The 16,058-nt window shown below is 41.5% G+C and overlaps 1 protein-coding gene across 3 annotated transcripts in view; it reads left to right on the top strand.

The window, feature by feature from the left end:
- DMXL1 (Dmx like 1) overlaps positions 1-16,058 on the top strand; it is a 109,117-nt gene that overhangs the window by 19,334 nt on the left and 73,725 nt on the right. For all 3 annotated transcript variants that reach the window (XM_058677850.1, XM_058677851.1, XM_012927331.3), the window contains exons 4-9: positions 1,558-1,636; positions 6,567-6,699; positions 9,426-9,492; positions 11,889-12,067; positions 13,430-13,619; positions 15,087-15,255. In XM_058677850.1, the coding sequence (XP_058533833.1) occupies positions 1,558-1,636; positions 6,567-6,699; positions 9,426-9,492; positions 11,889-12,067; positions 13,430-13,619; positions 15,087-15,255 (817 nt within the window). The remainder of the gene's footprint in view (positions 1-1,557; positions 1,637-6,566; positions 6,700-9,425; positions 9,493-11,888; positions 12,068-13,429; positions 13,620-15,086; positions 15,256-16,058) is intronic.

Below are 16,058 nucleotides of genomic sequence, written 5' to 3'. Positions count from 1 at the left end.
ATTTCTCAAGGTACTTGGTACACATCTTTGAATCTTATGAGGGGAATGTCCATGGTTCTCCCTAATTCCTGTTTATTTCTATAGATTACCTAGTGAATCCGCGATTAGAGACTTGGATATCCTAATGAATTAGTAATTGACAGCATTAAAACAGTTTTAAAGGATATCACCCCACTTGGAGCACTATCTTCCAGTTAAATATGAGTGAAGTGGCCAGCTTTTAAAAAGAAATACTTTTATTTATTGCAATTAATGAAATCTGTAGTTTCAGAGAGTAGCCTCAGACTCTAGGTCTTCATTAAAAACAGATATTTCCTGGTCTGGCAGCGTGGCCTAGTGGCTAAAGTCCTCGCCTTGAAAGCCCCGGGATCCCATATGGGCGCCGGTTCTAATCCCAGCAGCTCCACTTCCCATCCAGCTCCCTGCTTGTGGCCTGGGAAAGCAGTTGAGGACGGCCCAAAGCTTTGGGACCCTGTAGCCGTGAGGGAGACCCGGAAGAGGTTCCAGGTTCCCAGCATCGGATTGGCGCGCACCGGCCCGTTGCGGCTCACTTGGGTAGTGAATCATCAGATGGAAGATCTACCTCTCTGTCTCTCCTCCTCTCTGTATATCCGGCTTTCCAATAAAAATGAATAAATCTTTAAAAAAAAAAACCAGGTATTTCCGAGGCTGGCAGTGTGGTACAGTGAGTTAAACTACCATCTGTGACACAGGCATTCAATATTGGATTTCTGGTTTAACTCCTGGCTATTCAACTTCTGATTGCAATTCCTGATACTGTAATTGAAAAGGCAGCAGAAGGTTGTTCCTAATACACATGTGGAACACTGGGGTGGCTTCAGCATGGCCCAGACCTACCTGTTGAGGCTACTTGGAGAGTGAGCCAGAAGATGGGCGTTCTGTCATACACACACGACACATAGATATTCCCTTTTATTTGTTCATTCTGGTATATCATTTTTAACTGATGGTTACTCAAAAAAGATTCACTTCAAAATTGTGTGTCCCTTATACTGCCCTGTCAGAGTGTATCACATGTCATGTGGGTAAAGCTAGGTTCTTCTGTTTGTGTACGTGTATGGATGTTCTGGACTGCAGTGTGGCATTTATTTCTTAGTGATTTTCAAGCAAGTGAAAGGCCTTATATAATAAGAAAGCATTACATCTCTTATTTTAACTTTTCCCACATTTCAGGGGGCGAGGAGGGGATGAAACATTAAAAGAGAAGAATACTTAAGATAGAGCCAAGCAAGACACATTTCAAAGACTGCTGTCTGTAGCTATAACTAATAATAATACCTACAGCAGCAATGGTCTGTGATTGTTAACCAGGTTATAAAGGCTTGTACACTGCTACAGTAAAGGTAGATTTTTGGACCGCCAGAGAAGGATGTCTTACCTTCTCTGTCAAATTCTCTCTCTCTCTCTCTCTGACTGTATTGAACCTTATGTTCTTAGAAGTTAATTGTGTTATGATAAGAATGATGAATGTGATCATGTACATTTGACCAAAAAATGCTAATCATAGTTGCCTAATTTACCTTTTTTCCATTTTAGGAATTATGTAGTCAGTGGCAGAAGAGTGGCCAATTTTTTCTGGAGTCAATAGCACACAATATAACTTGGGATCCCACAGGTGAGAACATGGACAAATTAACTGATGTGAAATGTCATTTACTTAGGCTATTGCTTTCATTATTGTCGTATAGATCACCAGCTCTGTTCGTGTGAAATTGTGGGAGAAACAAAAGTTAGTATAATAGCTGGGTACCTTTTAGAATTGATACCAAAATGAGGACAGATATACACTATAATAAATCACAGAGTATGGTAAATGTCCTAGTGAGAAAATTGGTTTTTGGAATGAGATACTAAATCTCCTGGGTTAATTGAATGGGTAGCCTTTTGACTTTTGAATAGCTGTATGTTAACAGTGAGGATGGGTATGTGAGTAGATAAAAGAAGTGAATTCTCAGAAGAGATAATGAGTGTATACTTAAGCGTCTACATGCAAGATCCCAAATCCAGTGGTGACTATTAGGATTCTGTCAATCAGGACTTACCACATGGCTTCTTGGACATAGCGTGTTTCTTGCTCTGTGCCTGTTTGGCTGAAGCAGCTGGTCTGTGGATGTAAGATCCAAGAGAAGCTTTGTTCTCGTAAATGGGCCTTGCTACTTGCTATCTCCCAAAATACTGCTCTCTTCTCCACATGGCCTCTTTCTCCCTGAAACCTCTCTATCATAGGAGCCGGATGTACATGGTAGCTGGGTTCTGAGAATGAAGGTAGAAGCTTTAAGGATTCCTGTAGCTGGACAACGTTGGCTTGCAGTCAAGGGATGGGAGAAATAGACTGCATCTCTTGATGACAGTTGCAGCGAAGTCATGCTACAGAGGGTGTGGAAACAGGGAAATGTGGTCTTGTTGGGAATTGTTTTTACCATTTTCCTGTAATGAGTAAAGACACAGAAGGAAAGCCCAAGATACATTCTAATAGGAACGAATACTCCATTGGGGCTAGATTGAGTCCCAGTGAATGGTGGTGAGGAGATACAGGAACCATGTATTGGGAATTCCTTTAAGGTTGTGCTAAGGAATTGGAATGTGATTTCTTTGAGGGTTATTTATTTATTTGAAAGATTTATGGGTAGAGAGGGGTAGACAAAGAGAGAGAGAAAAATCTTCCATCTGGTCATTCACTTCCCAAATGGGCTCAGCGGCCTAGGTTGAGCCAGAGTGAAGCCAGGAGCTAGGCACTTCATCCAGATATCCCATATGGATGAAGTGACCTGAGTGCTTGGGCCCACCCCCATTGCTTTCCCAGGGTTGAAGATGGAGTAGGCAGGATATGAACCCACCCTCAGATGGGATGCAGCGTTGCAGATGGGGGATTTACTTGCTATGCCACAGGGCTGTTATTAGTTCATGCCAGTGAGAGCTGGAATAGGCATTGGCCAGATGCATACCTGTTGTGAATGCTGAGACGAGGCGGGCCATGCCAGACTAGGCCACAGCACCCACTGACAACCACAAGACCTGACGCTTGGGGCAGGCCTGCTAGGGAACTTCAGGGACGCCCCTGCTAGGCCACTGCGAGTGTGAGACCTGGGACTGAGGGCAGACCAGGCTGAGTAGGGCTGCAACACAAGTCGGCCTGCAGATGAACAGAATTTTGGGTGGAGGGCTGGCCTGGGCTAGAGCACTGTATCCACTAGCACATGCCAGAGCCAGAATAAGTGTGGACCAGCCAGGCTTTGCCAGAGCATCCATCCATTGGCACGTGTCAGGACTGCGTGTAAGTCTTTCAGGCTGGACCACAGTACCCTCTGGCAAGCATAAGATTTGGGGCTGGGAGTCTGCCTAGTAGGGGAACTGTGGGCACTTCCTTGCTGGGCTGCTGCTTCCACTGGTGAACATGAGAGCCAAGGCTGGGGTAGGCTGGACTGGACAAGGGGACAGTACCCATTGGCATATGTGTATGCCGGAGGTGGGTAGAGCTGAGCTAAGTGGCAGTACCCATGGGTGTGTATGAGAGATGGGATGGGATACACTAAACTGCTGCACGTGCTGGCGTGCATAGGAACTGGGACTGGGATGGGCCTGGTGGAGGTTACTGGGGGTCGCCCTGTCAAGGCTGCAGTTCCTTCTGGTGTATGTAAGAGCTGGTTTGTGGAGGACTGGTTTGGGCTAGGCTGTAGCACCCATCAGCTTGTGTGAAAGATGGGGCTGACCAGTCAGCTGCATTCACCGGTACGTGTGTAGGCTGATGTGGGTGATGGACTGTATAAAAGTATATTATGGAAAACAACGAAAGAAATTGTAAACTATGAACTTTCTGAGCATGACTTTAGATTTCATATTTTTCAGCTTGGTATGCTTTACCTGGATTTCAGTTATAATTAGTGCTTACTACTATATGCCAGATACTCGAATATCAAAATTTTTTCTTATAATGTTATTGAAACTGGAATATTGAAGTGTTTTTATCCCTGGGTTCACTATTACATGTTCTCCAAATCATGGGATTTTCTGTTTCAGACTTCTCTACTTCTGCCACCTATTTTATCTTCCAACTCATTACATCATGCCTGCTTTTGATCCATTCCGTACTGTGGGTTGTTTTGTAGTGTATGTTAAATTCTTAATCCGTCTTGGCATATCTTAATTTCAGCTTTAGTATATGTTAAAACTTGTGTCTTTGGGTAAGCTTCACAGTAGAATAATTACATAAATGAAATGTCTCATTGTAGTTTCATGATTTTGAAACTTTCTTCCTGGTATTTTTGATCAGCTGTATACCTGACATGTGCTGGAGGCTGGAGACTTTGCACATATTATAGCTAATCCTTACAACAACTTTTTTTTTTTAATTATTATTCATCCATTTGTAGGACAGAGTTACAGAGTGGGAGAGACATAGAAATATCCTTCATCTGCTAGTGTGAAGGATACCCAAATGGCCATAATTGCCAAAACTGAGCTGATACAAAGCCAAGAGCGAGGAGCTTCTTTCTGGTTTCCCACATGGTACAGGGGCTGCAGGACTTGGGCCATCTTGTCCTGCTTCCCAGGCCGTAAGCAGGGAGCTGGACTGGAAGAGGAGCAGCAGAGATTGGAACGGATACTCGTCTAGGACTCCAGTGTTGCAGAGAGTGGCTTCATGTGCTATACCACAACACTGGCCCCACAAACCTCTAATTTTATAGATGAGAAAGTTGGGATCCACTGGTTGCTGGGTTTGATCAATTCACATAACCAGCTACATGGCTTACTTAGGATTCAGAGAGGGATTTCTGATCTAAAACTATGCTTTTACTATAGACCCTCTTTTCTTCTTGAAATAATAAAGTGATAAACCCCTATAAGACACAAATTTGTTGTTCTTACTTAACAAGATAAATGTCTCATTTTCGCTCCCAAATTGCATAGGTTCCATTTTTTTCTTGGTATTGATCATAGCACATCTTATCCAATTGTCAAGTTACAAAATTACAATCTGTCCTTGAAACCACTTTTTTTTTTTAGTTTAGTTGATATCAAGCCTTTATAATTCTATGTTCTGTCCTTTCGACTGCAATTCCTTGGTTCAGGTTCTTAGGATTTACTAGCTGAATACTATAGTTAATTAACTAGGTTTCTTTGGTTCTTGTTTTTCCTAACCTTATCTGTCTCAATTTATTTTCTAAAAGTGCATTATCCTGGAGTCATTGCAGAGGCACAGAATGCTAATGTTCACCCCAAGGCACCAGCATCCCATGTGGGCACTGGATGGGGTCCTGGATGCTGCACTTAAATCTGTCTCTGCATCTGGCCTGGGAAAGCATCAGAGCACGGCCCAAGTCCTTGCGACCCTCCACACACTGGAGACCTGGAGGAATCTTGAAGCTCCTGGCTCCCAGTTTTGGATCAGCTCAGTTCTGGCCATTGTGGCCATTTGGGGAATGAACCAGTGGATGGAAGACCTTTTCTCTTTATCTTTCCTCTCTCTGTAAAATCTAGCTTTCTTTTAAAAAATGGATTATCTGTTTAGAAAAATTCACTTTATCACATGTAGAACTTTGTATATAATCTCAAAGACCTCTTCAAGTTCATCTGTTGACTGCCCTTTAGTCAAAATGGTTGGTCTGAAATACAGATCTGATTATATAACCTTTACTTTGCCACTTAAAATTCTTTTTAGGGTTGGGCATTTGGCCTAGTTAAAATGCTAGTTAAGTGACCCGTGTCCTATACTGGAGTAGCTGGGTTCAGTTTTTTGGCACCGGCTCCCAGTGCTGTCCAGCCAGTTACAGACCGTGGGAGGCAGAGGTGATGTCGGCAAGTGCATTGAGTCCCTGGCAGCCACGTGGAAGGCCTGCATTGAGTTCCTGTCTCCCTGCCCTGACCAAGGCTGTGGGCATTTAGTGAATGAGCCTGCAGATGGGAGAGCTCTGTCTGTAAAACAGAAAGGAGGAGAGGGAGTGATGGAGGGAGGAAGGGGAAATGGAACAGGGAAGGGAAGAGGAGATCCATTATTCTCAGCTACTACTTTTTCCTTACATCATATTTCTTAATTACATCTGTTTAAGAGACATTCTGGGAACTTTGCAGGCCTTCCTGCCTTTATTTGTGTTAAATCTCCTTTGTGAAATGTCTGTCTCTTCTCCTGGTTACTCACCCACCACGGACTGTGCTGTGTTTAGTTACTTGGACATTTTCACCACAGGTACACATAGTTTCTCTTCCTGTGGACCTTCATTACACTTCGCATGCCTAAAGCATTTGGGATGGATTGTAAGATTTTCGAGTTCACGTTGTACTGGAATGTGAACCCATAGGAGCAGACATGTGAACTTAGGAAGAAGTCTGTGTTTGTTTTGTTTCCGATTATTGTGTCCTTAGTTCCTAGAACAGTGCCTCCTTTCCCAAGCTGTTTGAACAAAAACATAGCTTTTTTCTCTCTACCCCCAAATACTTTTTTGACTTCATTAGAAATTGTAATTTCTGTATAGTATTATGTGAAACTCGTTGAATGTAACTTAATTTGCTATTAACTACCTAGTAAATGGCCAATAATACTTTTTCAGGCAGTCGTCTTCTGACTGGCTCCAGCTGTTTGCAACTCTGGTCCAACACTAGCTTGGAGAAGCCAACTGAGGAAGAAAGTCAAGATAGGACAGACCTTGACTTTGGGGACTGGAGATGCATTTGGCATTGCAAGTAAGCACTTAGAAGATAAAACTGCTAAACATGCTCTATGTGATTTTAATTATGTTACAAATTAAAATACAGCATTTTAGTATGTAAAAGTATGTTATTAAAAACACTGAAATATTTACATGCCTTTTCCCATATTTTACTGATTCTTTTTTTAAAAATGTCAAAATAGCTAAAAAGAAACATAAGAAATGTAGAAGGCCTGTATGAAAACCACTAAATAAAAACTTGGTAAATTATACAAAAGAAGCCAAGTGTTGCTTTTCAAAGAAGCCTTATTTTCCCAGATTGTAAGTTAATCATATTTTTGTTAAAATCCCACTGGAATTTCTAATTTTTTTTTAAAGATTTATTTTATTTTTATTACAAAGTCAGACATACTGAGAGGAGGAGAGATAGAGAGGAAGTGGGGCTGCCGGGATCAGAACCAGCGGCCACATGGGATCAAGGCGAGGACCTTAGCCACTAGGCCACGCTGCCGAGCCCTGGAATTTCTAATTTTGAATACAGTTCTAGCTCTAGATCGCACTTGAAAGAACAGTTTGAGGAAAACCAGGGAGATTCTTGAAGAATAAAGGATTAAATATAGTATAGTAATATTATAATGCTATAGCTAATCAGGTATGTTCTTGTAGATAAAGTAAGAGAAAAATTAGGGTCCAGGATTAGACTCAATTATGCGTAGAGACTTACTATGTAGTTCTGTGTCAGGGAAAATAAAGTTAGTCTGTCTTATGCCTGGCTCCAAAACAGATGTCTGATGGAGGTAAAAAATTCTTTTCTAAAGAATAAAAGTATTTGAAGAAAACATACATTTCATGTTGTACAGTGTACAGTAAGCCCCCACTGGCCACATGTTGCTATTGAGACTGCAAGTGTACCAAGTCAAATTGAGATGAACTGTGAAATACATACCGGAATTCAGAAACTTAGCATGAATGAAGAATGTAAGGTATCTGTAACAATGATTCATTGATTATGTGTTGAAATGGTAACTTTTTATACTCGGTTAAATAGTTAATTTTCTTACTGCTTTAAATGTGGCTAGTAGAAATTTAGGATTATGTGTTTGTTTGCCATTTGTCATACATACTAAAATCCCGATTGGATGAAAAGTACTGTTTTAGAGTCAGAGAAAGGGAGGATTGTAACAAAACTTAAACAGCAGTGAATATTGAATTATTTCAAATCATCATAGACTTGTAAATATAATGGACTTCTAAAAGCCAGTTAATAACGGTGGAGATCTATGTACTTTTACAGATGAGTACAACTCGCATTACTTCTTTCTGAAAGCTTTCCTGCAGAGAGTAGCTAGGGAAGGAGAATGGAGACTGAAGGGCTGAATATTGAAATGTTAATGGGATGGAATGGGATGCCGTTGGAGAAACTGTTGATACTTTCTTCCTTTTGCTTAGCTATGTTAGTTTTTCCCATTCAAAAATTTTAATGGGAAATTAAAAAAAATGTTTTGTGTTTAAACTGAAATTTGACAAAATTACTGTTTGTGTACAAGCAAGTTTAGTATGAGTCAATCTTCGCATGAATTTGGCCATCAGAAAAGAAAACAAGACAGTAACGAAGGTCTTGAAAGCTGTGTATGAGTGGCCAAGGGGGAGCAAGTGGGAGGGAAGCGAGCCGACTGTTGAAGCAAAGGCGGGGAGTTAGCTGTGCCACCTGCGAGTGAAGCTGCATGGCAGGATCGTGTTTGCTGCAATCTCCTCCTAGCCTGTGCCTAATCTTTATGTAATAAAGTAAATACGTCTCTAGGTCAAAGCCCTTTTAAAATGTTGAGTTGTTGTTCATGAAATGTATGTTGAAATACAGGAATCTGTGAATCAGGAATGTAGATTTTCAGATTAAAAATGAGACCATTCTCACTAACAGTCTATGGGAATGAGTGCTTGAACCTTCTTTATACTGTTCCTGACAGGTCATTCCTTTTTTGATCATTAGCATAGATTTTTGTTTCTTTGTTTCTTTAAAAATGTATTTATGTATGATTTGGGACTGGTGCAATGGCTCAACTGGCTAATCTGTTACCTGCAAGCACTAGCATCCCATATAGGCACCAGTTCGTAACTCAGCTAGCTGCTCCACTTCTGATGCAGTGCCCTACTGCGGCTGGGAAATCAAAGGATGTCCAAAAGTCTTGGGACCCTGCATCTGCACGGGAGGCCCAGACGAGGCTCTTGGCTCCTGCCTTCTGACCATTGTAGTCATTTGGAAAGTGATCCAGGCAGATGGAAGATCTTACAAAGAAGAAAGAGTTACATAGAGAGAGGGAGGGGATAGAACTACTCTGGCTGCTGGCTTATTTACACATGGCTGCAAGAAGCAAAGAGCGAGGAGCCTTTCTGGGTCTCCCACAGCCGTGTCAGGCACCCAGGCACTTGTTTCTGTCCTTGTAGCCTTTTTCATGCCATTAGCAGTGAGTGAGCTGGTTCAGAAAAGGAGCAGCTGGGGCATGAACTGGCCCCCATATGCGATGCTGGTGTTGCAGATGGCAGCTTTCTACAACACGGCATCGGCCCCTCACTCAGTATTTTTACATGTAGAGTTTATTTTAATAACTTGTTCACTTTTTGGTTGCACTTAGACTTGTGTGTGAAACTGTGTTAGAATAACATTTTCTGTTTGAAGCAATTGCTAAAGTATAATTTTGAGAATTGTGTGTTTTTCATTTTTCATTTCCCTTGCAAATTATTCCTTATCTATTTAATTTGCAGAACTGCTTCCCAAGTTCATTTAATGAAATTTTCACCAGATGGAGAATTTTTTGCCACTGCTGGGAAGGTAAATTGTGAGACTACTATAGCTATATAGTGTACTTATACTTAACTTTAAAACTTGAAGGACATTAACAGGCTTCATTCTTTATCTGATTTGAAGATATTTCTAGTAGGAATGTCACATACGGAAGAATTTGCTAAATATTGTGCTGTTTAGAAAGCACTGTGATATAGCTGAAGAGGGCAGGCTTAGTGAAAGATCCGAGCAGAAAGCTCTGCTTTGTCAGCGTTGCTAGCTCAAGTAGGTTGTAAAGTAAGAATAACTCCAACTATTTCATTATCTTTGGTGTGTATAAAGAGACTGGCTCAGCATGTTGCATATAGTGGAGAATTATCAATAAGCTGGAGTTTCTGTGATATTACCTCTTAGCTGATGTGTATGTTAGGCTGTATTTAAAATGTGAGACTTAATTGGTTGCTAGGAGGTCTTTTTGTAGTGAATTCTTGAGTCTATGCTTTGTTACTCTGTGTTGATTTCAGTATAATGTCTTCTGTCCACCGAGTTCACAGAATGCCTGTGGAACACTAGCAGTCTGCAATGACTCCTTAGGACTCGGTGCTCTGGGACCACAATGAGGCTTTGTGGCAGGGCTGGAGCTCTTCCTGTGGGTTCAGGGCAAGGGCAGCTGAACAGTGGAAGGGTGGCAGGTGCTGCCTTCTGACCTCTCCTGCTCTTTTTTCTGCTTTCCAAGTTAGGAAGTACAGGTCTGGGCAAGTAACATTTAAACAGTTATGAGCTAGTTATTTTCATTATTAGTATTTTCTTCTGAAAATCATATGATAATTTATGTAAAGGGTCCCCTTTTTAGAAATTAATAGCCTTTGTAAGTGTGCCAGTGGTGTCTTTTTTTTTTTTTTTTAGATTTATTTAGTATTTGTTTAAAAGAGAAGATTGCAGAGGGAGGTAAGGAGGAGGAGGAAGGGAGGGCGTTAGAAAGAGAGAGAGAGAGAGAGAAATAAAATAAACTTACACCCATTGGTTTATTCCCCATATGGTTGCAAAAGGGCCAATCTGAAGCCAAGAGCTTCATCGAGGAATCCCACCTGTGCAGGGGCCCAAGCAGTGGAGCTATCTTTCACTGCTTTCCAAGGCACATTAACAAGGAGATGGATAGGAAGTGGAACAGCTAGGGCTTGAACCGGTGCCCATATGGGATGCGGGTGTTGTCAGCTTCTTGTGTTGTGCTGCAACACTAGCCCCAAGGAGTGTTTGTTTCTTTGATATATCACCTCAGGTAAAGGAGACTTTAATTTCTTCCTTAAATCTTCTCCCAACAACTCCATTTCTCATAGTATATGATAGTTAGCAAACATTTTTCTGAACTGAGAAAATACGAGTAAAACTTCAAAAGGCCTTGACAAAGGGGATTAAAAGATAAGCTTGCTTTGATGGAAAAAAAAATTTTGAAATCCATGCATAGGTTGTTTTTTCACATATAAAGTTTTTTGAAGATTTGTTTATTTTTATTGCAAAGTCAGATGTACAGAGAGGAGCAGAGACAGAGAGGAAGAGCTTCCATCCAATAATTCATTCCCCAAGTGGCCACAACAGCCGGAGCTGAGCTGATCCGAAGCCAGAAGTCAGGAGCCTCTTCGGGTCTCCCATGTGGGTGCAGGGTCTCAAGGCTTTGAGCTGTCCTTGACTGCTTTCCCAGGCCATAAGCAGGGAGCTGGATAGGAAGCGGGGCTGCTGGGATTAGAACTGGCGCCCATATGGGATCCCAGTGTGTGCAAGGCGAGGACCTTAGCCGCTGTACTACCAAACTGGCCCCTGTTGTTTCTTTTTTCTTTCTTTTTTTGATAATATACATTTTCCATAAAATTTTTGGAGATTGTTTACATGCAAGGATTTCAAAACTTTTTGTCCCCTAAATAAACTTACTTTTTAATTATATCTTCTACAAACTTCTAAAATTTCCTTGCACACATTCATTCTCTCTGTTCTCAACTATTATTGTCAAATATGAATGAAGATGTATTCTAGTTTTCTTCTCAGTTCCTCTGTGCTTGGCCCTTCTTCCTAGCCCCAGCTTGCTGCCACCGGAAAAACAAATCTTTTACTTTTGACTTGTTAATACCTACCCCCTTCCCTTTTTTTAAGCTTTGCTTCTCTACAGAGATGAACAGAGATACTCCATCCACTGAATGCCCACAGCAGCCAGGTTCCAGGCCAAAGCCGGACATGTAGAGTTCAGTCCTAACTTCCCGTGGGGGTGACAGGTACCCATCTCCTCGAATCGTACCCTGCCACCTGCCAGGTACATCGCCCGGAAACCTGAACAGGAAGGAGAGGCGCAACGATCCCAGGCATCCCCGTGCCATTTTCGCCTCTGCAGGAAACAGTCACCTCGTTCTTAATTCTGACATGGATGTTTTTCTTTTTCTTTTTTCCCCCCATAGGATGATTGTCTTTTAAAGGTTTGGTATAATGTGGAAACTTGGCGACCAGCTGTTACCTCTCCAGATACAAGTTCAGAGAAACAATCCCAAGGAGAAATTGACTTTTCTTTTGTTTATCTGGCCCATCCTCGAGCTGTAAATGGATTTTCCTGGCGTAAAACAAGCAAATATATGCCTAGGTCAGTGAATTGATCATTTTATCCATGTGTGTTTTTTTTTTTTTTTGAGGGAACTTAACACTGGGGGCTGAAAGAGAGCGACAGAGACAGCATATCTTGTCTGCTGGTTCATTGCCCGAATGTCTACAATGGCTGAGACTCACTAAGCTGAAGCTTGCAATGCTAAGCAGATCTCCTGTGTCGATGGCAGGAAGCTGGATTTGGGGGCCAGAGCTAGGAATCAAATCCAGACACTCAAATATGGGGCATGAGATCTCACTCAGACTCTTAGCTGCTGGGTCAGATATTCACCCCACCCATGTGTTAAGAGAAAGTCATCATTGAGACTTGGATTGCCTTAGTGACTGTGAGAGTCTGTAGCAGTGAGACTTCTGAGTCCATGAAGATGGGAGTAATATGAGATAGCCCCTGGCCTTCACACTTCTGGCCAAAGGTCAACTATGATTGACATCGATGAGAGTCATGTGAAAGTGTAGTGTGTACCTTTTAGCCATGGAATTGTGTGAATTTTCTAATTCTTTTATCTCTTATCAGTCTCCTGATTGTTAAGTCTATGAATTATTTCACATCTTATTCCTCATCTTGTACTTTCTTAATGTGTGTCTTATCTGTTTCCTTTACTAAATACGTTCCCCTAGGGAAGGTATACCGCGAGTCCTTAAGCGATTTGTTTGTACCCAGCATGTTTGAGGAAAAGAGAATGGGTTAATTTCTGTGTTAGCTGGTCCTCCTGCACTCTCTTTAGTCTCCCAGCTCCCTCCCTTCTTCTCACGCTTCTCTGTTGCCCTTCTTCCTTCCTCTCTCTCTCTTTCTCTCACCCAGCTTTGTACTCAACCTCCCAAGCCGGCTTCCTTTCCATCTTTCTCACCCTCCCTCTTTCTCCTTTCCTTCCTCGGATCTTTGCTTCCCCCCTCTCCACCATCCTCAGATCGGCCCAGTTCTGGCCGTTTTGGCCATTTGGGGAGTGAACCAGCGGATAGAATCTCTCTCTGTAACATGGGCACGCTAGCAGGGAACTGGAACCCACATGCGCCTGCACGTGAATCAGTCTCTCCAGTGTGGGACGTGGCCATCCCACGCAGTGCGATAACGTGCTGCACTGCAGCACCTGCCCGTTCAGCTGAAGGGTCATGACTTGCTCTTTGTCTTCATGTAAGAACAGTCTTTGATTACTGAAGTAGTAATTCTAAGTTCTGGGCAGAAAAGACACAGGTTGACAAGCGTTGCTGAAATGTGGTCTGTGTAGATGAACATGTTTTTCAGTGAGACCTAAGTGTGCGCATTTGAATAATTAGAGCAACATTGTAGAACGTTTGTGATACTGTATGAAATTGATGTCTTACCTATAAACTTTATTTGTAGGGCTTCAGTCTGTAATGTATTGTTGACCTGCTGCAAAGATAATGTGTGTCGTCTCTGGGTAGAGACGTTTCTACCCAATGATTGTGTGCTGTATGGAGGTGACTGCAGTCAATGGACTGAGCCAGTTAATTTAACAAACAACTGCAAGAGGACTACTTCCAGTAAAGAGCGGGTTCAGAATGCTTTAGAAGTGAGTATTGTTTAAGATATAATTTCCTCTAAGTTGTTTGGGTAAGATTTATTTATTTTTATTTGAAAAGCAAATTTACAGAGAGAAGAAGAAACAGAGGAAGAGGTTTTCATCCACTGGTTCATTCCCCAAAGGGCTGCAAAGGTCAGAACAGAACTGATTTCGGGCTGAAAACCAGGTGCTTCTCCGAGGTCTCCCACGTGGGTGTGGGATCCTAAGGCTTTGGACCATACTCTGCTGCTTTCCCAGGCCATAAGCAGCCTGGACACTAACCGGCTCACATACGGGATCCTGATGCTGCAGCCAGAGGAATAGCTTGCTGTGCAACTGCACTGGCCTCTGGAATTTCCTCTACATTGCCATTTTTTTTTTGGTAACAGAAATAATACCATGAAAAAAAATCCTTTAAGATTACAGTTTTCAGAAATTGTTCTGTTTTATCAAGTTCAAACACTATATTAAGAGCACAAAACTGCCTGTAGTTTTGAAGAGATGGACTGCATTTGAGTTAACTGAAGTAAGCTAAAACCTCAGGATGCAAAGACTGTCAAATTGATTTTTAGATTTTTTTGAATGACAGAGTGAAAGAAAGAGAGGTAAGGTTAAAAATCCATTTATTGTTTCACTCTCTATTAACTGCAAAAACTGGTCCTGGATGAGGCTCACACATGGTCTCTGATGTGGAATGCTAGTCTTCCAAGTAGCGGCTTAATGCTGTGTATCCCCGAAAAAGTCAGTTTTCATTGTTGGGACTAACTCAAAATGAAACAGTGATACAGATTTTTCTTATTCTCCTAGTGTCAAAAGTAAGACATGATTTAAAACTTACTTTTTTGTGCTTTGTAAGATTATGGGGAAAGTTTTCAAAAATTGGGTAATGTTATATATTGAAATACATAAATGTATTGCATGTCTGCTAAACAATTAATAGAATGATTATTTGTTAAAAAAAAAATAAAAGAAACCAGTAAAAGAAATCCTTGACTATAAACCTGAACCCTCATTTAACTTTTAGCTCTGTTTCTTTTTAGCTAGGTGACCTTGAATCTATATAATCTTAATAGGTGATAATAACAGTATTTATGCCTTCTGCTTCTTGAAGTCCAGTGAGTGTCAACATTAATGTTCTTGTAAATTATGAGAAGGCCTATGCCATGATACTAATATTATTCAGTGTTTGTGGTTACAGGGACATCATTGTTCACAGAAATATTAAAAAAAACAAAAGCCTTTTGTAGTTTTTAAGAAAACAAACCCAAATGGCAAAGTATTATGTTAAACTTGAGGACAGTAAATTCTGAACTTTCTCTTTTTGATTCAAATGTCTGAATGAAAAATACTGAGAGGTATTTTTACATTAAAATTATATGAAATAAGATCTATATAACTTTAGCAATCATTATGTAGCCTACACTCGTGGAAATTAACCACAGAAGTGTTAGTTTTTCTTTGTTTTTATTCACTCAGGTGAATCTGAGACATTTTCGTAGAGGTCGTAGCAGATCACTGGCATTGGTTGCCAACACAGGGTACCTACCGCATCAGCAGGATCCACACCATGTCCACAGGAACACTCCCCTGCATGCCAATGCCCTTTGCCACTTTCATATTGCAGCAAGCATCAACCCAGCCACAGGTAACAAAACATGTATTCAAAGCTTGTCTTTTTTTTTTTTTTAAAGATTTATTCATTTTTATTGGAAAGCCAAATATACAGAGAGGAGGAGAGACAGAGAGGAAGATCTTCTGTCCGATGATTCACTCCCCAAGTGAGCCGCAACGGCTGGTACTGCGCCGATCCGATGCCGGGAACCAAGAACCTCTTCCAGGTCTCCCACGCGGGTGCAGGGTCCCAATGCACTGGGCCGTCCTCAACTGCTTTCCCAGGCCACATGCAGGGAGCTGGATGGGAAGTGGAGCTGCCGGGATTAGAACTGGCGCCCATATGGGATCCCGGGGCTTTCAAGGCGAGGACTTTAGCTGCTAGGCCATGCCGCCGGGCCCCAAAGCTTGTCTTTTAAATCGAGTAGTTTGATTTTTGTAACAAATTTGTTGTACTTTGAGTTAGTCAAGTAGTCCCTGTCCTTGGCCGGTGAGTGGTACTGATGAGTCTTCATGTATTACGGAGCATTCACAAGCGTAAAGTAAACGCATTGTGTTTCTATGGAGCATACTGGATTTACAGCAATGCTTTCTGCACAGAATAGTCCATGAACTACTTGACTATAGTTTTATTCATCGAAGAGACAAGCGTGGTGATACATTGAAGTGTAGAGACACTTGTAGTGGTTGTTGACTCATAGGGCTGTAGAGACAAAATGTCGGCTTACCTTCATTTACATTTGACTGACCCAATCTTAAATGTAAAAGAATCTATAGAGCAAAATGAAAATGGATTTTAGGATAATTTTTATTTTAAGGTTATATGGCTTCGAGAGA

Source organism: Ochotona princeps, chromosome 19 (genome assembly GCF_030435755.1).
Source record: "Ochotona princeps isolate mOchPri1 chromosome 19, mOchPri1.hap1, whole genome shotgun sequence".
Classification (NCBI taxonomy): domain Eukaryota; kingdom Metazoa; phylum Chordata; class Mammalia; order Lagomorpha; family Ochotonidae; genus Ochotona; species Ochotona princeps.
This window is presented reverse-complemented; position numbering and strand designations above follow the sequence as displayed.